The 24,134-nt window shown below is 44.5% G+C and overlaps 1 protein-coding gene across 8 annotated transcripts in view; it reads right to left on the bottom strand.

Annotated features, from left to right (window-relative positions):
• Window positions 1–24,134, bottom strand: part of LOC123758602 (transmembrane protein 181) — a 439,494-nt gene that overhangs the window by 246,542 nt on the left and 168,818 nt on the right. For all 8 annotated transcript variants that reach the window (XM_069334329.1, XM_069334331.1, XM_069334330.1 and 5 more), the window contains one exon: window positions 8,492–8,591. In XM_069334329.1, coding sequence (XP_069190430.1) covers window positions 8,492–8,591 — 100 coding nt within the window. The remainder of the gene's footprint in view (window positions 1–8,491; window positions 8,592–24,134) is intronic.

Raw genomic sequence — 24,134 nt, 5'->3', positions numbered from 1 at the left:
TTTGGAATGCCTAGAGTTTTTTTTTTTTTTTTTTTTTTGAGATATATACAAGAGTTGTTACATTCTTGTACAGCCACTAGTACGCGTAGCGTTTCGGGCAAGTCCTTAATCCTATGGTCCCTGGAATACGATCCCCTGCCGCGAAGAATCGTTTTTTCATCCAAGTACACATTTTTACTGTTGCGTTAAACAGAGGCTACAGTTAAGGAATTGCGCCCAGTAAATCCTCCCCGGCCAGGATACGAACCCATGACATAGCGCTCGCGGAACGCCAGGCGAGTGTCTTACCACTACACCACGGAGACTATTCAGAGTGACAACGGGGGAAATTTTGTTTCTAAAGTTTTCAGAACTTTTTGCGAATCCCGAGGGATTCGGCACAAATTATCCAGTCCATATCATCCACAAAGCCAAGGTGGGCTTGAACGTTTCCACCAGACCTTAAAACAAATGTTGAGGACAACCGGAGAAACTCATCCACGTAATTGGGATGAGAATCTTCCCTTTGTGTTGTTTGCTGCTAGAGAAGGGCTACAGGAGTCATTGGGCTGTTCACCTTTTGAACTAGTGTTTGGTCACCAAGTAAGAGGTCCTCTAAAAATGCTACAAGAAAAGTTGTTGGGAGATGTCTCTGTTCATCAGAGTGGATTGTACTTGAGTGAGGTCAAGGACAAGTTGTGTCGGGCTCATGAGTTGGCGAAAGAACATCTGGGAAGGACTCAACAAGCCATGAAAGTAAGATATGACAAGAAGTTCAAGGCTAAGCTCAGGTCGTTTGATGTCGGAGATTTGGTGTTGGTGTTGAAACCTCGTATGGGGACTTCCATGTCCCATAAGTTCGCAGGACCCTACCAAGTGGTGGAAAAGGTGGGAGATCTAACTTATAAACTAATTAACCCTACTCTTTCAGAACCCCAAATGACTGTGCACATTAACAGATTAAAAGCTTATGTTGGACCTGGTGTAGTAGGTTGTTTTAGTCGGGAAGAGTTACCACCTGAGGATAATTGTAATGAGGGACATGATGTTAATATTCAACTTCTCAGTTCCAGTTCCAATGGCAGGGAGATGCTATGTCATTTACAGGAGGAGCAACGTGATGAGTTCCAGGTTCTGCTGGACAACCATACATCTCTGTTTGGGGAGGTTCCCACACAGACCCACCTCATCACACACGACATTCAGCTCCTGGACAGCACACCCATTCGACAACATCCGTACCGAGTGAATCCCGAAAAGAGGAAAATTATACAAGCAGAAGTGGAATATCTGCTCCAGCATGATTTCATTCGGCCAAGTCAAAGTACTTGGAGCTCTCCGTGTTTGTTAGTGCCAAAACCAGATGGAACCTGGAGATTGTGCGTGGATTACAGGAAACTGAACAAGCGCACTACTGTGGACGTTTTTCCTTTACCCTTGTTGGAGGAATGTATTGAGTCCATAGGACATGCCGAATATGTAAGTAAGCTTGATTTGTCAAAAGGGTACTACCAAATCCCATTAACAGAGTATGCTAGGGAGGTTACTGCTTTTGTTACACCTGATGGTGCGTATGAATTTAATGTCATGCCATTCGGTTTGAGAAATGCACCTGCTACTTTTCAAAGACTCATGAATTTCTTACTCAAGGATGTGCCAGATTGTAGGGCCTACCTTGATGACATTGTTTTGTACAGTAAGAATTGGGCAGATCATCTCTTAGGCCTTAAGAACTTGTTTACCGTGTTGCAAACCGCAAAGTTAACCATAAATATGAATAAGTGTAGTTGGGCAAGAGGTACAATAACTTATCTTGGACACGAGGTAGGGCAAGGTAAGATTATTCCCTTACAAGATAAGATTCAATCCATTGTGGACTACCCAGTGTTAACCAATAAGAAAGGAGTCCAACGGTTTATTGGTATGTGTGCATACTATAGGCGTTATTGTAGAAATTTTTCCACAGTGGCTGCTCCTTTGACAAATTTGTTACGCAAGCAAGTAAAGTTTCAGTGGACACAAGATTGTCAGAATGCTTTTCAGAACCTAAAGGGCATATTGTCCACATCACCTGTTCTTGCTAGTCCCCAATTTGATAAACCTTTCATATTACACATTGATGCGTCAGATGTTGGAATAGGTGCTGTGCTTATTCAAGTTGGTTTAGATAAGATTGAGCATCCTGTGTATTATTACTCTAGAAAATTTAATGCAGCTCAGAAGAATTATTCCGTGGTAGAAAAGGAGGCGTTGGGTCTTATATTGTCAATTAAGAAGTTTGAGATTTACCTGTCAGGAAACAAAGTGTTAGTATTTACAGACCACAACCCCCTTATCTTTATAAATATGATGAAAGTCAAGAACCAACGAATTCTGCGCTGGTCATTGTTTTTGCAGGAATTTAATGTAGAAATCAAACATATTCCAGGCAGGCAAAATGTTATTGCTGATGCTTTGTCAAGAAGTTTTGATGTACCATAAATGAAATGTTTCTTTTTACTTAACATTTTTACTTCGGAAAAAATGCCATTGATCTTCAATCCATTGCATTTTTTTTCTTGGAGGTGGAAGTGTTACGTACCCCTATAAGATACGTAAGTAAATAAATTAATATGTACATTTATAATTGTGTGTAAATTACAAGTATGAATATTGATATACTTATATGTTCCATGCAAAAGTAATTTCATGTTACGGTGTTGGCGTTAGGCCCAACGTATCGTGGGAATGATTGTTTTATTTCTTTGTGTGCTCAGTTTTCCCACGGGAACTAATGATTTATATGTGATCATATGTGGGTAACAGAGGTGAATAATAATTGAGTGAACTGTATCTGGCAAATTGTCGTGGGATCGTCCGTTGCTGGGTGAGCATGCCATTATTCCCCTCTGTATGCGTATTTTAATTACTATGTAAAGAAATAATTACCTTATTTTTGTATATCAATATGTATTAATTATTCATTAAGTTAGTTTAAGATTACTCTTGTCACAATGTATTGCTCCATTGTTGAAATAATAAATATTGTAACTTTGGCAAATTGTTCACGGGGCAAAGCAATGTTTTTGACTCCCGCGTTATTGTTATTCAGTAGCTGATTCGGAACCAGAGAGTTAGCATCTTTTGGAGTTAAGTTATACATTTTTGTTCTGTCATAGCCCTACATATAATAATATTAATTTAATGTCTGGAAGATACAGTGATATTTTTAATGTGATATATTGTGACCAAATAATCATCTGTTTGCTATTGAGATTTATGTAATATATATCTATATAAGATTTTGTATCTATTCTTTCAGTCCTAAAGGAAGATTTTTATTTACGTGCTCATTACTTATCAAGGGGTTATACTGGTGACCCGCTATGGTGAACAGCAGTTTTCTCGTAACCCTAGACCTTGTTGTTGTTAGCTGTTTCAGGGTCCCGAGCCGTAACGTACGATAGGTAACACTGGATAGGTTAGTACTGTAGTGAGCAACCATTTGTGGCTCACGTGCCTCTGGCTCCCAAGCACCTGTCCGACACGGTTATCTTGAGGTTATCTTGAGATGATTTCGGGGCTTTAGTGTCCCCGCTGCCCGGTCCTCGACCAGGCCTCCACCCCCAGGAAGCAGCCCGTGACAGATGACTAACGGCTGTTAGTCAGCTGTCACGGGCTGCTTCCTGGGGGTGGAGGCCTGGTCGAGGACCGGGCCGCGGGGACACTAAAAGCCCCGAAATCATCTCAAGATAACCTCAAGATAACACCCAGGTACCTATTTACTGCTAGGTAACAGGGGCATAGGGTGAAAGAAACTCTGCCCATTGTTTCTCACCGGCGCCTGGGATCGAACCCAGGACCACAGGATCACAAGTCCCGCGTGCTGTTCGCTCAGCCGACCGACCGGTGTTGAAAGATTGCGTTCAGTCTGTGAAATTCAGACCTTATTGTTTGAAGAACATAAGGGTCATAATATTGGTGAAGTTAGGCACAATAAGGACTTAACACAACGGTCGGAAGCAAGTGATACAGCACCTATGAGCATGATACAGCAAGCGTATCCAGTTGTAGCTCTGAGCCCCACCCTTGCCATCTCCAATTTATATAGATGATACATAGATAAATCGTTTTCTGCATTCAGTGATGATGCATCTGATACGAGTAGCATAGATGAACAGTGTTAGCGGCTTCCATGGTGGTGTTTTCCATAGATATTTTAAAGAATACCTGAATCTCTTCCTGACTGACGGACACTCTTTGAGGCTAGCTGAATCTCTTCCTGTGTGGGACCTTACAAAGCGATCTTTTCAAGCCTACCTTACAAATTGAGCTTTTCCTATAATCGTTTCAATACTACCTTATGCTTTACAAGCTTGGCTACATACCACCTACAAATACTAAAGCCAAGGGTGCATGCGAGTGCGTTATTTGCAAGCACACACAACGATGAAACAGGAAGCGAAAATCTATCTGTAGCTGGTGCAAGGAGAGCAAAGTCGTGCTGTGTACCATGGACTACTTTGTTGATTATTACGCATCTCCAAAGTACTGAGTGTGTAATACAGTGTGTTACTGTGTAAATAGTATGTGAAACTGTACATATTGTAATTTTAGTGAATTTTTACCATGTAATATTGTGACAATAAACATTTATTGTGGACGCATTACTGACACATGTATCATAGTTCCATGGAAAATTATGAACATTCTACTGTATACATATTGTAAAGGTCACAAATGTGCATCATATACAATAAAGGAAACAAATAAAACTGCATTGTAAATACATAGAAAAAATATTTGAAAATATATTTGTGGCAACATGCGGTGCTTGAATGACCTGCGCAACCGTGTCTGGGAGCTTCACACACCAGCGACCAGCCCCTGATGACGTCACAGCGCACCTTGTCCACGTCAGTGGACAAGGTGCGCAGCCCGCCACTGGCTGCCACTGCCACTGCCACTCAGCATACCAACTTAGTGGTTCGTTATGGTGAACACGAATGTAGATACATATATATAACGTCTGTATATACTGAATAAAAGCAAAAACAGTATTGTGGGAGGAGAATGTGGTTGAGTCAGGTGACTTGAGGGAGGAAGGAAGTAGCAGCCAGTGGCGGGCTGCCACTGCCACTGCCACTCAGCATGCCAACTTAGTGGTTCGTTATGGTGAACACGAATGTAGATACTTATATATATAACGTCTGTATATAGTGAATAAAAGCAAAAACAGTATGGCGGGAGGAGAACCTGCAGATATTTATATATAACCTGTGTATATAGTGTAATAACCGACAAAGTATTTGTCCACTGTTTGATGAACATAATTGAATCAACAATATGCACACCATATTTTTTAGCAGTGATGATTCACTCATTTTATTATATAAATATATCACACTACACACTATTGAATAATATTACAGCAAAAAAACTACGAAAAATCAATCGGAGACATTGAAATAATTAGGTAATTATCTCTTTGTGGCCACTCTGGCCTGACAGCTGGCGAGCAACAGACCGTCTGGGACGCACGCCGAGTCAGCGCCTGTTTTTTGCCGGACTTCCCCACCCTATAGCGGGCAATATATGCCACTCACGATTTTTTTATTATTTTTCCCATGATCAGTGAACACAAATTAACGCCTGCGGAAGGCAGGCCAGAGCCGCCCATGCCAGAGAAGAGGAGGGAAGCGGCGAAGGAGGCTCTCCCCATTCAAAAACGCAGGGAAAACCTCGTGACCTCCCTACAGCGGCACTCCAGTACACCCCCAAGAGCAACGGGGCACGGACTGGAGAATGAAAAGAGCGAGAGGCGAAGCCCCGAGAGAATATGGACACAGAACCCCAGAACATGTGTACACCGCCCTGAACCAAAACAAACTCCCACGGCGCATGCGCAGGACACGAAAGAAAAGTAACCCAATAGGTTGCGCTATACAGGTCCATCCTACTCCGTCCAACAACAGAGCAGAAAAGCAGCTCAACGGGTCGTATCCCGTGCGATCCGTTGAAGAAACATGTCAATTCATTTTAACAGAAGCCAACTGAGCCGGCCCATGTAAGGAAATCTACGAACCGAAACGGAACCCAAGCAGGCCACCAGGAGCCCCACATGGCGACAAGTAGCCCAATCTAGCATCCCGGACCAGAACAGAAGGAAAACGAGCAGTGCCAAGACACAGCGCGAAGAGAAGAGATATGAACAAATGAACGAGAAGGCCAAACACCCAGAAACTGACCGGAAAAGGACCCACAAGCCCTAGAAAGGACAGAAGGGAATCCCCACCGAACGACGACAGACATACCAGTAAAATGGGAAGGAGCAAAACCGTCCCGAATCTTCAAGAACACATAGAAGTAAACACAGAGGACGAAGGCACAGAAAAACCCAGTCGCACCCGAGATCAAAAGTCATGCAGAACCCCAAGAAGAGGGGGACATGACGGAGAAGTCCCGTCCCGGAAAAAAGGGGCGAAGACCGTAGAAGAGCACCCACCGACAGGATGGAAGCAACGGGCATAATGGACAAGGAACCAAGTCCGGGGAGGGGCTGACGCCCAAAAACTCGTGTGGAGAGGGGGGGGGAAGGAAAAACCCCACTCCACAAGCCCCGCCCATAGGGGTAGAAAACCTCCGGCGGGGACCAACGGGGCCCGAGGCCCCCCCACGTCAGCCCCACCCCCAGCCCCAGGAACCCACCCTGCAGACCCCGGGTCCGAGCTGTCCCCCAAAGCCCCAGCGTCAAGAAAAAACCAGGGCAGCCGTGAAAAGCACTAAGGAAGGGAGCCCACTGGCAGACTCTTACAACACGGCTGGAGGAAAAAGGCTCGAATGTCCCCGTCGCCACCCCGGAAGGGGAAGTCCCCGAGACCAACTGAGTCTCAAAACCAAGGAAGCCCCGCCCCGACCCCAAGCCCACAGATGGTAAAGACCCGGATGTAGGGAGGAAGGAGGGGGGAGGGACCCGACAAGACCACCAACGTCAACGGGGCAGCCTCGGGGCTTCCGGGGAGCAAACAACTAGCACGTTGCCACTAAAACCCAATGTGCAACGCCTGTGCAGCCTGCACCTACATAGTCAGCATAAGATTGGGTAACCGAGTCATGAACAGGCAACAAAACTTGCAGGACTCCGGGCCGAAGGTGTCACCGACCCCACAGGCTGCAGATGGAGGCAAAACCGTGGGAGTCACCCTGAGACAAGGTGACAGAGCAGCCCTCGAACTCGCACAAAGTGAGGGGGGGGGGGGACTCCGGGGCCACATCTATCCGGCCCACGCTCCCCCTAGGGGTTTCCCAGGGTCCCGAGCATTTACTATAAGAGGACTCGCGCTCAGGTAATCCCAAGGCAGGGTACTGCTAACCGGCGCCCATGGCTACCAAACAACATTTTAAAAGCTAAAGCCCGGGACGTGTACACTCACGGGGACCTAGCAGGGGGGAACCACTGAAAGAAGGAAGAAAACTTGGCACAAAGGGAGAAAGAACCAAAGGCAGAGCCCCCCACCAGGTAGACAAACAAAAAGAAAAAGAAAACCCCACAAGAGTACAGCGTACCCAGGCGGAACAGAGCCGGCCGCTATGATTGGTGAAAACAAGCTGCACAGTACCCTGCGCCCCGCCAGTGCAAAACTGCCCCTTACCCTAAGGCGAACAAGGGAGACAGAACCCCCTATCACACAAAGGGCGGCCGAAAACCGAGCAGCAAACGGCCTAGCAGAAGCAGGACCCAAGGAACTTGTGGAAGGTAACCCCAAGCCCCAAGGGCAGTACTTACAGGGCACCTAGGGAAGGGAACCCTAGGCGCATGCAGCCCGAGTACTGGAGACTCACTCCCGGCTCACGCACCACCTAGAAGACAGACACCACACTCTAGGTACAGTGCTGAAACAACCACTGGAGCCGGAGCACACAACCGGTGCCGCTAGCATCAGTCGAAGAACTGAGGTGTGGATCGCCGACACGGTAGGTCTGGGGCTCCCCCTTCCCCCTCCTGGAGAGGGGGGGGGGGCTGCACAGACAGCGGCGTGACGACGAATGATGTCGTCATTAGTTTGCTCATTTTAGTTTGGGGAGTTCTATCCACTCGTTCGCCTTTTGGTTGCAATTTTCACCAGAATAGGGGTTTGTTTTGGGACGCCTACCTTTCTGGGTGCCTAACCCGGTCGATGGTAGACATAGAATGCTTCCAACCACACGGGGGTTTCTATAGGCCATTTCTCTCCTTGCCTCTCTGAAAGGGCCAGGTTCTGGCTCGTGGTCCCCGGTAAGCCCATAGGAACTCCGCACACATGACTGATGCCAAAGTCTGACATTAGCATAAAAGCCTGGTAAGCTCCGGGGAGCCGTAGGGGCTCCTCCCAGAAAAAAGTTATTTCTATTTGGCAACTTGCCTCATTTAAAAAAAATGCATCTTCTCCAGGCCACTACAGCTATAAGAAATACATAGTTTTTACTTGGATCTTCGTGTAGGGGTTAAATATTTTCCCTTTCAAACATAATTTTCAACAAAGAGTTTACTTACCATTGTATAATAAAAGTAGAGGAAGAAGCACAGACATCCATTTCTGCTCAATGGACCAATCATACACTGCATATTTTCGGAGACTGTGGGCCAACCAACACTGCCAATTAAAACAAATATTTATCATAAATAATAGTTTAATACTACCACTTCTTAAACTTATAAAGTGACTCTCAACTTATTATTATTTGAGAATACAGAAGGCAATCAAGAATACACTCACTACAAACATGAAAGCTAATCATCCTTAATGTCATTCTGCATACCTATGTGAATAACTTCTTTAGCCATTGTGCTGCGCCAACCAAGAAATCTCGTTCTGAGAGTTGTACTATTTTTTTTTTAATTAGGCTATATTTTAACCCCTTAAACCGCGCAATACATACATAGATGATTTCAGTAACAAAACCGAAACCGCGCAATACATTAATAGCTGTTTTAGAGTCTAGCGCCTTAACCCTTTAACTGCGCAACGCGCCTGCAGGCCCAGGCTTCAGGTGCGCAACGCGCCTCCAGGTGTTTTTATTTTTTCACGTTCCATTCAAAACTCCCGCGGATACATGGGGTTCACATCAGCTTCCTCAGGGCTCTTGTAAACAGACACCATCTTTTAAAAAAAATCATGGTCCACATTGCCGGGTGTCAGAGCCTCAGTAGTGAGTGAGCAACCAAGGCTGGCGCTCGCAGCATGAGCGCACAGCACTGCTGTTCACCGTGTGACCACAGCATCGCCTAATATTGTCAAAATATATATATAATCTGTATTATTTAGCCATAATAGTATTATAGAAGAGCCCGAGTGTGATAATGACTGGGTACAATGTTCAAATATCAGTGATTCAATGCTGTTCACGATGTTCACAGCACTAGCCACAGCACCACAGCATTATTTTGTCCATCTAGGAATCTTCAAACGACTTCTTAGGTTCCTTTTCAAAATAAACTTGTGGTCAATTATTCATTTACAGAAATTAGTGACCAGGACTGGCCCATAGGAGGCAGCTGCTATTGGCCTATAGGAGGCAGCTGCTATTGGCCCATACGAGGCAGCTGCTAGTAGCCCATAGGAGGCAGCTGCTATTGGCCCATACGAGGCAGCTGTTATTGGTCCATACGAGGCAGCTGCTATTGGCCCATACGAGGCAGCTGCTATTGGCCCATACGAGCTATTTTGGCGAGGGATGTGACGTCGTAATTGTAGCGTCGTCTGCTGTGTGATTTCTCATGCAGTGTATGATGGCCACTGTACTGTTTGGACACAATACCGGCTTACTTGCATAGTTCTAGTAAATAAAACATGTAGATAAGTATATATAACATGTGTAAATAGTGTAATAAAAACAATGACAGTATGGTGGGAGGAGCTATGTTGGCGAGTAGGATGTTGGAGTGAGGGAGGGCCTGTGTGGGTGTGGCTGCTCACACTCGCGATGTTCTGAATGTGTTGATGGTAAATGTATAGTGTGTGACAGTGTATAGTGTGTACATATGTTGTAAATATACAAAAATGAACATGAAACATTGGTGTGAATAACTGTATGACGGGAGGGGCAATGTTGGCGAAGTGAGGGAGGGCTGACTGGGTGTGGCTGCTCATACTCGCGTTGTTCTGAATGTGTTGATGGTGAATGTATATAGTGTGTGACAGTGTATAGTCTGTAAATAGATTGTATATATACATAAATTAGCATGATACATGGTAATTATGTGCAAGATATGTGTACACAAGTGTCATGCATGTAACAGTGTCCTTGGACAGTACAGATGTTTTACTACCATAATGTAGTGTACATGTTCATTATACATAGGATTAGCACGTAAAAACAAATAAAATGTATTTGGAACTGTGCGCAAAAATTGAACAAAAATATATTCGTGGCAACTCGCGCGCCCCGCCCCGCCCCGGGCACCCCACCGGCCCCAAGAGCATACTGCTCTGGCGCATGGGGGAATGATGACGTCACGCCCCACCTTTTGGACCCCATAGCAGCCAAAGTAAGTACAATTTCGAACTTCCATTGCTATACCCAAATACAGGGAGGGGTTTTTGACACTTTCAGAAGAAAAAAGAATTTTTTCCCGAGGTTTCATTTCCTGCGCACTGGGGGGACGTCATATTCGCGGCAACTCGCGCGCCCTAACGGCCCCGAGAGCATACTGTTCTGGCGCACGGGGAATGATGACGTCACGCCCCACCTTTTGAACCCCATAGCAGCCAAAGTAAGTACAATTTCGAACTTCCGTTGCTATACCCATATACAGGGAGGGGTTTTTGACACTTTCAGAAGAAAAAAAGAATTTTTTCCCGAGGTTTCATTTCCTGCGCACTGGGGGGATGTCATATTTATAGGCCGCGCAGTTAAAGGGTTAATTTAAACGCCATGCGTGGGATAGGGGCAGCTATAGTGCAGCCATGACCGATAGTTGACAGACGCCACCTAGAAAAAAAATCGTGACCAACATTCCTGGGTGTGAGAGCTTCAGTATTGAGCAAGCCACCAAGGCCGACACACGTACCATGAGCGCACAGCACTGGTGTTCAGCTTGTGACCACAGCATCGCCTAAAAATGTCAAAATATATATATGTTCATACTATTATTTAGCAATGATAGTATTACAGATGACCCCTGACTGATAAAACTGACCAGGATTCTGATAATAGCAGGATTGTGGTGTTATTTAGCACTATGCTCCATGGAGGGAGGAGTAATGCTGTGGGAGGGAGGGTGGTGGCGTCGTCTTCTGACTGTAATTACAGTACAACCTCGATTCAACGTACCCCGATTCAACGAATCTCCGGCTAGTTCGCACACTTTTCAGGCCGAATTTACTCACCCGGTTCGACGAACAATGGTTCGCCGAAGCGAGGGATGTTCGGATTTGCTTACGATGTCCAGACAGAGTTCACAGACTGGTGGAAAACTTTCCCATTCTATAACAGATTACAATTAATAATTCTCTCATATGACAAGTTGGATCACACAAGTGGATCACACAAGTGGACCACACAAATGGACCACACATGTGGACCACAAGTGGTCCACAAGCTTACGATTTTGGGACAGAGTTCACAGAGTGGTGGAAAACTTTCTCATTCTATCACAGATTACAATTAATAATTCCTTCATAAGAAGTTGGATCACACAAGTGAACTATATGAACCAAATACCAGCCAAAATGGTCCACACAAACACCAGCCAAAATGGTCCACACAAACACCAGCCAAAATGGTCCACACAAACACCAGCCAAAATGGTCCACACAAACACCAGCCAAAATGGTCCACACAAGTGAACAACTGAGTTTCCATGATTTTCGTTCACTGATTTGGGGCACACGTATCTTTGTACATTACTGTAATTTAAAGGATGAAGCAAGATTACCTAGCTACATGTGGTAAAATCTCCTTATAGACATTTTCTGTGATGAAACAAGATGAGTGAGGGTGGACAGATAAGAGAATACTATACTGTAAACCTCACTTTACAGTGAGGTTTCACTCACTTTCGTCTGTGTGTCGTCATAGTTCAGTGACTCATGACTTTTGAAAGTTTCATATTAATAAATAATTTCTAAAACCGGTGTTTTAATAGCTTTTTATTATCCTAATTAAACTAAACTAAATAAAACCGAAAATATGCTGTAACATGATAGACATCTGCTCTTTGAGAAATTACTGTATGTTATTGGAACAACTCTAGCGTGAGTGGACGGGTCTAATCCCTGTACACACAGCACCATGCTTGTTTCATCCCGCCCTCCCTCTCTCCCCCTCCCTCCCTCCCTCCCTCTCTCTCTCCCCCCCCCTCCCTCCCCCCCCTCTCTCTCTCTCCATCCATCCCCTCCCTCCATCCATCCATCCATCCATCCATCCATCCCCTCCCTCCCTCCCTCCCTCCATCCATCCATCCATCCCCTCCATCCATCCATCCATCCATCCCCTCCATCCATCCATCCATCCCCTCCCTCCATCCATCCATCCCCTCCCTCCATCCATCCATCCATCCCCTCCATCCATCCATCCATCCCCTCCCTCCCTCCATCCATCCCTTCCATCCATCCATCCATCCCCTCCATCCATCCATCCCCTCCATCCATCCCCTCCCTCCATCCATCCATCCATCCCCTCCCTCCCTCCATCCATCCCTTCCATCCATCCATCCATCCATCCCCTCCATCCATCCATCCCCTCCATCCCATCCATCCATCCCCTCCCTCCATCCATCCATCCATCCATCCCCTCCCTCCATCCATCCATCCCTTTCATCCATCCATCCATCCCCTCCCTCCATCCATCCATCCATCCATCCCCTCCCTCCATCCATCCCCTCCCTCCATCCATCCATCCCCTCCCTCCATCCATCCCCTTTCTCCATCCATCCATCCCCTCCCTCCCTCCATCCATCCATCCATCCCCTCCATCCATCCATCCATCCCCTCCCTCCCTCCATCCCCTCCCTCCCTCCCTCCATCCATCCATCCATCCATCCATCCCCTCCATCCATCCATCCATCCCCTCCCTCCATCCATCCATCCCCTCCCTCCATCCATCCATCCATCCCCTCCCTCCATCCATCCATCCATCCCCTCCCTCCCTCCATCCATCCCTTCCATCCATCCATCCATCCATCCCCTCCATCCATCCATCCCCTCCATCCATCCCATCCATCCATCCCCTCCCTCCATCCATCCATCCATCCCCTCCCTCCCTCCATCCATCCCTTCCATCCATCCATCCATCCATCCATCCCCTCCATCCATCCATCCCCTCCATCCCATCCATCCATCCATCCATCCATCCCCTCCCTCCATCCATCCATCCCCTTCATCCATCCATCCCCTCCCTCCATCCATCCATCCATCCCCTCCCTCCGTCCATCCATCCATCCATCCATCCATCCATCCCCTCCATCCATCCATCCATCCATCCATCCATCCATCCCCTCCCTCCATCCATCCATCCCCTCCCTCCATCCATCCATCCATCCCCTCCCTCCATCCATCCCCTCCCTCCCTCCATCCATCCATCCCCTCCCTCCGTCCATCCATCCATCCATCCATCCATCCATCCATCCCCTCCATCCATCCATCCATCCATCCATCCATCCATCCATCCCCTCCCTCCATCCATCCATCCCCTCCCTCCATCCATCCATCCCTCCATCCATCCCCTCCATCCATCCATCCATCCCCTCCCTCCCTCCATCCATCCATCCATCCCCTCCATCCATCCATCCATCCCCTCCCTCCTTCCATCCCCTCCCTCCCTCCATCCATCCATCCATCCATCCATCCCCTCCCTCCATCCATCCATCCCCTCCATCCATCCATCCCCCTCCCTCCATCCATCCATCCATCCCCTCCATCCATCCATCCATCCATCCCCTCCATCCATCCATCCATCCATCCCCTCCCTCCATCCATCCATCCCCTCCATCCATCCATCCCCTCCATCCATCCATCCATCCATCCATCCCCTCCATCCATCCATCCATCCCCTCCCTCCATCCATCCATCCCCTCCCTCCCTCCATCCATCCAGAATTGAAGAAACAAATCAAGTTAAAAAAAAAGTTAACTGGGTCAGAGTTAGGGTTATCACCGAGTCGAGTCGGTCCCTTCACCACCACCGACACACCTCCCCCCCCCACCCCTACAGCCCATACACACACACACACACCCTCAAATCATCCATCCTTCCATCCTACCATCAATCCATCTCCATCCTCTCCTTCCCTGCCTCCCTCCCAAGCTCTGCCTGCCTCCCTCCGTGCCTGTCTCCCTCCGTGCTTGCCTCCCTCCCTGCCTGCCTCCCTCACAAGCTCTGCCTGCCCACCTCCCTCCCAACCTCCCACTGATTTGTGGCAGACGTATCTTTGTAAATTAATTTAAAGGCTGAAGCGTGATTAGCTAGCTACATGTCGTAAAATCTCCTTATAGACATTTTCTGTGATAAAACAAGGTGAGTGAGGGTGGACAGATAAGGGAATACTGTTCTGTAAACCTCACTTGGTTTTCCTTCGTCTGTGTCGTTATAGTTCAGTGACCCATGACTTTGAAAGTTTCAGACTAATAAATCATTTCTAAAACCAATGCTTTAATAGCTTTTTATTATCCTAATTAAACTAAACTAAATAAAACCGAAAATATACTGTAATATGATAGACATCTGCTATTTGAGAAATTATTTGTTATTGGAACAACTCCAGCGTGAGCGAGTGGACGGGTCTAATCCCTGTACACAGCACCATACGTTTCTCGTTTCAATTCGTCGCCACAGTTCAGTGACTACGGCTTCGAAATAATAAAATTAATAAATCAGTTCTAAAATAAGTTTTTTATATCTCTTATTATCCTAATAATGTTACTAATCTAAATATATAACCTAAAAATATATAATATGATGTAAATCCAATATTTGAGATAAATTTATGTTACTGGATCTGGCTTAAATACCAGCCTACTGGAGGGTGTATAGACCTAGTCTGCATTTATACAGTAGGCACCCAGTGCCGTTACATTTGTCTGTGTGCGAGTGACGTGTTTGTCCGCCGGTGAAAGAATAATCGTGGAATTTACCATTTTTTTTACTACAGCTTTATTAATATACAACAAGATGTCTCAAGGGCTTGCTAATCGTGCTGTATCTGCAAAGAGGAAGAGAAGTATTTTATCCATTGAGCAGAAATTAGACATGATAGAGAAACATGAACGTGGCTACTCTGTTACTAGGCTGGCAGCAGAATTTAATGTCGGGAAAAGTACGGTGTGTGATATCAAGAGACAAAGATAATATTAGGAAGTTTCTTGCTTCGAGTGATAGTGGTGCATTAAATAAAAGGAAAACAATAAAAGGTTCTGCAAATACGAATTTGGATGAAGCTGTGTATAAATGGTTTAACCAGGAGCGCTCTGTGGGGATGCCACTTGGCGGCGACGCCATCAAGACAGCAGCCGATAAATTTGCACAAAAGATGAACATTCCAGATTTTCGAGCAAGTGAAGGATGGTTGCAAAGATTTAAGAATAGACATAATATTAAGAACAGGAAAGTTTGTGGAGAATCATTAAGTGCAGATACGGATTCAGTCGAGCCATTTAAGCGTAAATTAAATGATTACATAATAACAAATGATCTAAGGCGTTTTCAGGTATACAATGCCGATGAAACAGGCTTTAAACGGAAATGCTTGCAGAACAACACTTTGGCATCTAGGCTAGATGAGAGTGTTCCTGGCCGTAAGGTAAACAAAGAAAAAGTTTCTGCCATGCTGTGTGCAAATGCAGACGGAAGTCACAGAACAAAGTCCGCCATTGTGGGGAAGTCAAAAAACCCACGTGCTTTGAAAAATTTAATGAACAAGCTACCTGTGGTCTACTACAGCTCTAAAACAGCTTGGTTTACTGGAGATATTTTTGTAGACTGGTTAAAAAATCATTTTTGCAAAGAAGTTAGAGATTTTCAGGTAAAGAAGTGTGGAGTGAGACGGAATGATGTCAAGGCATTACTCTTGGTTGACAATGCCCCAGCTCATGTAGGGCTCGACAAATTAACGTCACATGATAGACGCATCAAATGTATGGCCTTGCCTCCCAATACCACCTCTCTGATCCAGCCAATGGATATGGGTGTTATATATGCAATGAAAAGGCTCTACAAACGAGCAATAAATAAAGAAATCATGGTGGTGTTTGAGTCAGATGAAGACAAAAGACAAGGAACCGATTCGCGAGGTCAAGCAACACTGGAACATTACCAAAAATACTCAATTAAGGAAGGCATTTACAACTGGGCTAAAGTTTGGGATGAAGTTCAAGAGTCAACATTAAGAAATTGTTGGAAAAAACTCCTGTTGCTTGATCATGCTGATGAAGTGACTGAGGAAGAAATAGATTTTGAAGGATTTTCAAATGATATTTATCAAGAACTGCGTGCCGCTGGTGAGACGGAGTTGACGCTGAACGATGTGGAGGAGTGGTTAGATATTGATGCAGTCGATCCACCCATTGGTCATTTAACAGATGATGAGATTATACAAAATGTTACTGGCACTGTTGACGACGACGGAAAGGAAGATGAGGATGAGAATGATAGCAGTTTACAATCTGCTACGTGTGCTGACGCATTGTTCCATGTTGAAAAACTACTTGATATTGTTTCACAAACTGACAATCCAGAGCTACCAGGCTTTTATCAACACCTAAGGACGATGAAAGATATTTGTCTCAAGGACATGACACAAAGAAGGAAACAAATGAAAATGAGTCAATATTTTTCACGAACTAGCAGCAAATCAACCAGCACAGCCGTACCCAGCACCAGCACAGCCGTTCCCAGCACCAGCACAGCCGTACCCAGCACCAGCACAGCCGTACCCAGCACCAGCACAGCCGTACCCAGCACCAGCACAGCCGTACCCAGCACCAGCACAGCCGTACCCAGCACCAGCACAGCCGTACCCAGCACCAGCACAGCCGTACCCAGCACCAGCACAGCCGTACCCAGCACCAGCAGAGCTGTACCCAGCACCAGCACAAAAGCAGCTGAAGCCAACACAGCAGCAGCGAGCACCAGCAAAGCTGATGCAAACATCTAAAAACATCGTGTGTGAAGTGAACAATTAGAATAAGTGTTAAATTTAAGTGTGTACATAGTGTTAAAATTAAAGTTGCAATAATTCTAATGTACAATAGTTTTCAAGAACTGTATTGTAGTACTCAACATACAGCAAAACCACTTTTAATAATACAGTGCTAATGGCTTAATGCACTGCAGTACCTATTTACTGTAGAGCATTCACAACTTCACAAAACTTCATGATGGACATAACTCCAACAATAAGGTAAATACATGAATTACAGTATTTTTAGTAGAGTAGTAAAATATAGGTACAGTAAGTAATATGATACAATGCATTTTTATTGTGTACAAGAAAAAAAAAAGACACTGACGCAAACACCTCTTGAAGGTCACCTCTTGCAACGAATCCAACGCTCCAACGAACTGGGGGTGGTCCCATATAGTACGTTGAATCGAGGTTGTACTGTACCTAAGTGTAATTACCTAAGTGTAGTTACAGGATGAGAGCTACGCTCGTGGTGTCCCGTCTTCCCAGCACTCTTTGTCATATAACGCTTTGACACTACTGACGGTCTTGGCCTCCAACACCTTCTCACTTAACTTGTTCCAACCGTCTACCACTCTATTTGCGAAGGTGAATTTTCTTATATTTCTTCGGCATCTGTGTTTAGCTAGTTTAAATCTATGACCTCTTGTTCTTGAAGTGCCAGGTCTCAGGAAATCTTCCCTGTCGATTTTATCAATTCCTGTTACTATTTTGTATGTAGTGATCATATCACCTCTTTTTCTTCTGTCTTCTAGTTTTGGCATGTTTAATGCTTCTAACCTCTCCTCGTAGCTCTTACCCTTCAGTTCTGGGAGCCACTTAGTAGCATGTCTTTGCACCTTTTCCAGTTTGTTGATGTGCTTCTTCACCCTTAAAGTGCGCATCACTTCATATGAAGTGTAAATCGTTTTACCAGTCAACTGCGCTTCACTTCACATGAAGTGTATGGGTACCGCGCACGATTTGAATGGCCCGCGGTGTAGCTGGGGGTCCCATACGCTGCCCAGGGGCTCTAGTAAACAGCGGCCATTTTGAAAAAAATTCCCGCTCACGATCCGAAGGCATGGGAGGCCTCAGTTTAGCGAGAGTCACCATGGCGAGCGCACGGTCAAACGCCTCACGGGCACGCACCACTCAGTCCCTCACCCCAGAGCAAATAGCCCACGAATTATTCTCTGAAGGTGAAGAAAGTGTGTTTGACGATTCAGACAACGATGAGGATTATACACAGTCGTCGGGTGATAGTAGCAGCAGCAGTGAAAGTGAGAATGACCGCCATGCCATGGCGAGGCCTATACGCTCTCCCATGCCTCCTCGCCCATTTTCTACCCCAATTCTACCACGACCTCACAGTTCCTGTGGATATTTTCTGTTTGAGGGTGACGAGTCAGAGGGAGGTGACTCCTTTTCTGGGTTTAGTGACTCAGATCAAAGTTTTATTGAGCCTGTGGCTGGTACCAGTGGTGTAACTGGGCGAGAAATTGTCGCGTCAGCAGCATCTCGCCCGGCCAAGCGCCACCGCATGGCACCACATGAGGGACCAAGACCCTCGTGTTCACGTGCATCCACCTCACGTGCATCCACCTCACGTGCATTCACCTCACGTGCATCCACCTCATGTGCATCCACCTCAAGTGCATCCACCTCACGTGCACCCACCTCACGTGCACCCACCTCACGTGCACGTAGCCGCCGTGCTTCTCGCAGACGGTATTCAGCTCCTGGTCGCCGGTATGCATCGCTTCCTCGCCGTCTTTCCTCTGCATCTCGCAGGACGCCTGGTGTACTTGAGTGGAGTGATGGTGACGATTTTATTCCTAATATTCCTCACTTTGACGATAAAGATGTAGGGATTACAAACCTTTTCCCTAATCAAGGTGAGGACATTGCTGAGATGGAATATTTTACAGCATTCTATGATGAACCACTCATGGAATACATTGTACACCAAACGAACCTGCATGCTGCTTACCTGATTGAGAGGGAAATCACAGAATTTTCACGACTGCAGCGTTGGAAAAATACCACAGTGGCGGAAATGTATGTGTTTTTGGCACTCTGTTTGTTGATGAAGCACTGTCACAAACATGCAATAAATGACTATTGGAGCAAGGACAAGACAATACCAACACCTTTATTCGGGAAATATATGTCACGAGACAGGTTTCAGATACTCCTCAGGTGTCTACATTTTGGAAGTGTTCAGGACCGAACACCTGATGATAGACTGTGGCGAGTGAGGCACTACATGAACGATGTTATTGGAAAATTCAGAGATTTTTACGTACCAGCACAGAAGCTGGTGGTTGATGAATCTCTCATACTTTTCAAGGGACGTGTTCCATTCAAACAGTACATTCCCTCAAAACGAAACCGATTTGGCCTGAAATTTTTTGTTCTTTGTGATTGTGAGACAGGATACGTGTTACACATGATTCTGTACTCGGCTAGTGATGTAGACATTCCCGGTAACGACGAACATGGATTCTCGGGGAGTGTAGTGAAGACCATCATGGCTCCGTGGATGAACAAGGGACACATTTTATACACATAATTACTATACAAGTCCCTTGCTAGCTCGGTTCTTGCTAGAAAATAGAACCGGATTGGTTGGTACAGTAAAGCCACAACGAAGGGAAATGCCTGTGTTTGACAACGACATTGCAGTTGGTGAGTGTCAGAGAAGGAAAAGTGATAACATTCTGTCAGTTCGGTGGAAAGACAAAAGAGAGGTGAACTTGTTGACAACAATTCATGATGGAACAATGGTGAACAGTGGGAAAGTGAGCCATAAAACAAACGCACCACTATATAAGCCAGACTGTGTTTTAGACTATAATATCAACATGCGGTTGATTGATAAATCAGACATGATGATTGGCACTGCAGAGTGTGTGCGGAAGACATGTAGGTGGACGAAAAAAGTGTTCTTCCATCTTGTGGACATGAGCATGCTGAACTGTTTCAACATGTACCTTGTGAGAACTGGACGTAAGCCCACTTTCCGTGACTTTGTATTTGATGCTGCAATACAGTTATTAGGAAAGTTTGCAAAAGATGTCCCAGGTATTCAGCGGCCCATCATAAACCCACTGTTGCAGCATGCTGGTACTCCACGCCTCGCTCACACTGAAGGCTTCCTAGCACACAAACTTAAGTATTTGCCACCTGGTGTGAAGCGTGCAATAGCCCAACGTGATTGCTTGGTGTGTAAAACAACGACATGTAGAGACAAGAAACGGAAGCTTGTGCAAACATGGTGTGAAACGTGTGGTATCCCATTATGTGCTGTCGACTGCTTCAATGACTACCACAGTCTAGAAATCTTCTAAGTGTGCTTCAAAGTGTGTATTGCGTGTGCGAGTGTGTAAATATGTAAACATATAAGCAGATAGCGTGTGCGTGTGTGTAAATATATACAAATATAAGCAGAACATACAATATAATAGACTGTAATGACATATTATATTGCCGTAATTGAAAACATTTGTGTGCGGCTGTGTATACTCAAATATGCAACAATTATTGATACAAAATATGTTCAAACAGTATTTGAAACACAATTAGTGAAAAAAAATTAGATAAAATGCGCTTAGACATTGTAAATAAATAGTGCGAAAATATATTTGTGGCAACTCTGGCTGTTTGAGGACCGCGCCCAACACCTCCCGGGCGTGTACTGCATGAGCGAACATGCAGATTGTGACGTCATCACCGAGCTTCTCGGCTCTATTGCAACAAAAGTAAGTACAATAGAATTTTTTTTTTTTTCCCGTGATCAGTGAACAGAACTTAACAGATTAGCAAAAAAAAAAAAATTTTTTTTTTTTTCAAAATGACATGCGCCTGTGCGGATGGCAGGATATTAGACCCCGAGCATGTTAAGGGTTAAGATATGGGCACCACACAACAGCTGCATATTCTAGCTTTGGCCTAACAAAAGTCATGAACAATTTCTTTAGTATATCGCCATCCATGTAATTAAATGCAATTCTGAAGTTAGAAAGCATAGCATAGGCTCCTTGCACAATATTCTTTATGTGGTCCTCAGGTGATAGTTTTCTATCTAGAACCACCCCTAGATCTCTTTCTTTATCAGAATTCTTTAAATATTTCTCACATAATATATAGGTTGTGTGGGGTCTATGTTCTCCTATTCCACATTCCATAACATGACATTTATTAACATTAAATTCCATTTGCCAAGTGGTGCTCCATATACTTATTTTGTCCAGGTCTTCTTGAAGGGCATGACAATCATCTAAATTTCTTATCCTTCCTATTATCTTAGCATCATCAGCAAACATGTTCATATAATTCTGTATACCAACTGGTAGATCATTTATATAGACAATAAACATCACTGGTGCAAGAAATAAACCCTGTGGTACTCTACTTGTGACATTTCTCCATTCCGATACATTGCCTCTGATTACTGGCCTCATTTTTCTATCAGTCAGAAAAATTTTCATCCATGATAGAAGCTTACCTGTCACCCCTCCAATATTTTCCAGTTTCCAGAACAACCTCTTATGTGGAACTCTGTCGAAAGCCTTTTTTAGGTCCAGATAGATGTAGTCAACCCAGCCATCTCTTTCCTGTAATATCTCTGTGGCTCGATCATAGAAACTGAGTAAATTCGATACACAGGATTTTCCAGATTGAAAACCATACTGTCTGTCTGATATTATATCATTTCTCTCCAGGTGTTCTACCCATTTAGTTTTGATTAGTTTTTCCAATACTTTCACTATTACACTTGTCAATGATACCGGTCTATAATTAAGGGGGTCTTCCCTGCTTCCACTTTTGAAGATTGGAACTATGTTAGCCTTTTTCCACACATCAGCTACAACTCCTGTATACAGGGATGCCTGAAAAATCAGTTGAAGAGAAATGCTGAGCTCAGGTGCACATTCTCTCAGAACCCATGGTGAAACTCCATCTGGACCAACTGCTTTGTTCTTATTTAGCTCCTTGAGCATTTTTTCCACTTCGTCTCTAGACACCTCTATGTGCTCTATGTTGTTCTCTGGAATTCTTATTTTATCTGGTTCCCTGAAGATTTCATTTTGTACAAACACACTTTGGAACTTTTCATTTAATGTTTCACACATTTCCTTTTCATTTTCCGTGAATCTATTTCCCATTTTCAACCTCTGTATATCATCCTTTACCTGCAATTTGTTGTTTATGAATTTATAGAATAGACCTGGTTCTGTTTTACATTTGTCTGCAATCCCTTTTTCAAAATTTCTTTCTGCCCCTCTCCTCACTGCTGTGTAGTTGTTTCTCGCATCTTTGTATCGCTGGTATGTTTGGGGGTTTGGCCCTCTTCCTGTATCGATTCCATTTTTGTGTCTTTTGGTCTCTGGCCCTCTCGCACTTTCTGTTGAACCAATCCTGTTTCCTAGTTCTACTTCTCAGTTTTGGTATAAATTTTTTTGTGCCTTTATCATATATTTCACAAAACTTGACATACATCTCATTCACTTCCTTGCGTAGCAACAAGTCTGTCCAATTATACCCACTAAAAAAATTTCTAAGGTTGCCATAATGTCCTCTCCTAAAGTCAGGTTTTTCAATTGCACCAACCTTCATATTTTCTTCCAGATTATAACGCATTGCATACTTTATTCCCAAAAAGACATGGTCACTTTTAGAGGTGTCTAGAGACGAAGTGGAACAAATGCTCAAGGAGCTAAATAAGAACAAAGCAGTTGGTCCAGATGGAGTTTCACCATGGGTTCTGAGAGAATGTGCACATGAGCTCAGCATTCCTCTCCAACTGAATTTTCTGGCAACCCTGTTTACAGGAGTTGTAGCTGATGTGTGGAAAAAGGCTAACATAGTTCCTATCTACAAAAGTGGAAGCAGGGAAGACCCCCTTAATTATAGACCGGTATCATTGACAAGTGTAATAGTCAAAATATTGGAAAAAATAATTAAAACTAAATGGGTAGAACACCTGGAGAGAAATGATATAATATCAGACAGACAGTATGGTTTTCGATCTGGAAGATCCTGTGTATCGAATTTACTCAGTTTCTATGATCGAGCAACAGAGATATTACAGGAAAGAGATGGTTGGGTTGACTGCATCTATCTGGACCTAAAAAAGGCTTTTGACAGAGTTCCACATAAGAGGTTGTTCTGGAAACTGGAAAATATTGGAAGGGTGACAGGTACACTTCTAACATGGATGAAAAATTTTCTGACTGATAGAAAAATGAGGGCAGTGATCAGAGGCAATGTATCGGACTGGAGAAATGTCACAAGTGGAGTACCACAGGGTTCAGTTCTTGCACCAGTGATGTTTATTGTCTACATAAATGATCTACCAGTTGGTATACAGAATTATATGAACATGTTTGCTGATGATGCTAAGATAATAGGAAGGATAAGAAACTTAGCTGATTGTCATGCCCTTCAAGATGACCTGGACACAATAAGTATATGGAGCACCACTTGACAAATGGAATTTAATGTTAATAAATGCCATGTTATGTAATGTGGAATAAGAGAACATAGACCCCACACAACCTATATATTATGTGAGAAATCTTTAAAGAATTCTGATAAAGAAAGAGATCTTGGGGTGGTTCTAGATAGAAAACTATCACCTGAGGACCACATAAAGAATATTGTGCGAGGAGCCTATGCCACACTTTCTAACTTCAGAATTGCTTTTAAATACATGGATGGCGATATACTAAAGAAATTGTTCACGACTTTTGTTAGGCCAAAGCTAGAATATGCAGCAGTTGTGTGGTGCCCATATCTTAAGAAGCACATCAACAAACTGGAAAAGGTGCAAAGACATGCTACTAAGTGGCTCCCAGAACTGAAGGGCAAGAGCTACGAAGAGAGGTTAGAGGCATTAAATATGCCAAAACTGGAAGACAGAAGAAAAAGAGGTGATATGATCACTACATACAAAATAATAATAGGAATTGATAAAATCGATAGGGAAGATTTCCTGAGACCTGGAACTTTAAGAACAAGAGGTCATAGAT

This window comes from Procambarus clarkii, chromosome 31 (assembly GCF_040958095.1).
Source record: "Procambarus clarkii isolate CNS0578487 chromosome 31, FALCON_Pclarkii_2.0, whole genome shotgun sequence".
Lineage (NCBI taxonomy): Eukaryota > Metazoa > Arthropoda > Malacostraca > Decapoda > Cambaridae > Procambarus > Procambarus clarkii.
Note: the sequence above shows the minus strand (reverse complement) of the source record. Positions and strands in the feature narration are given on the sequence as shown.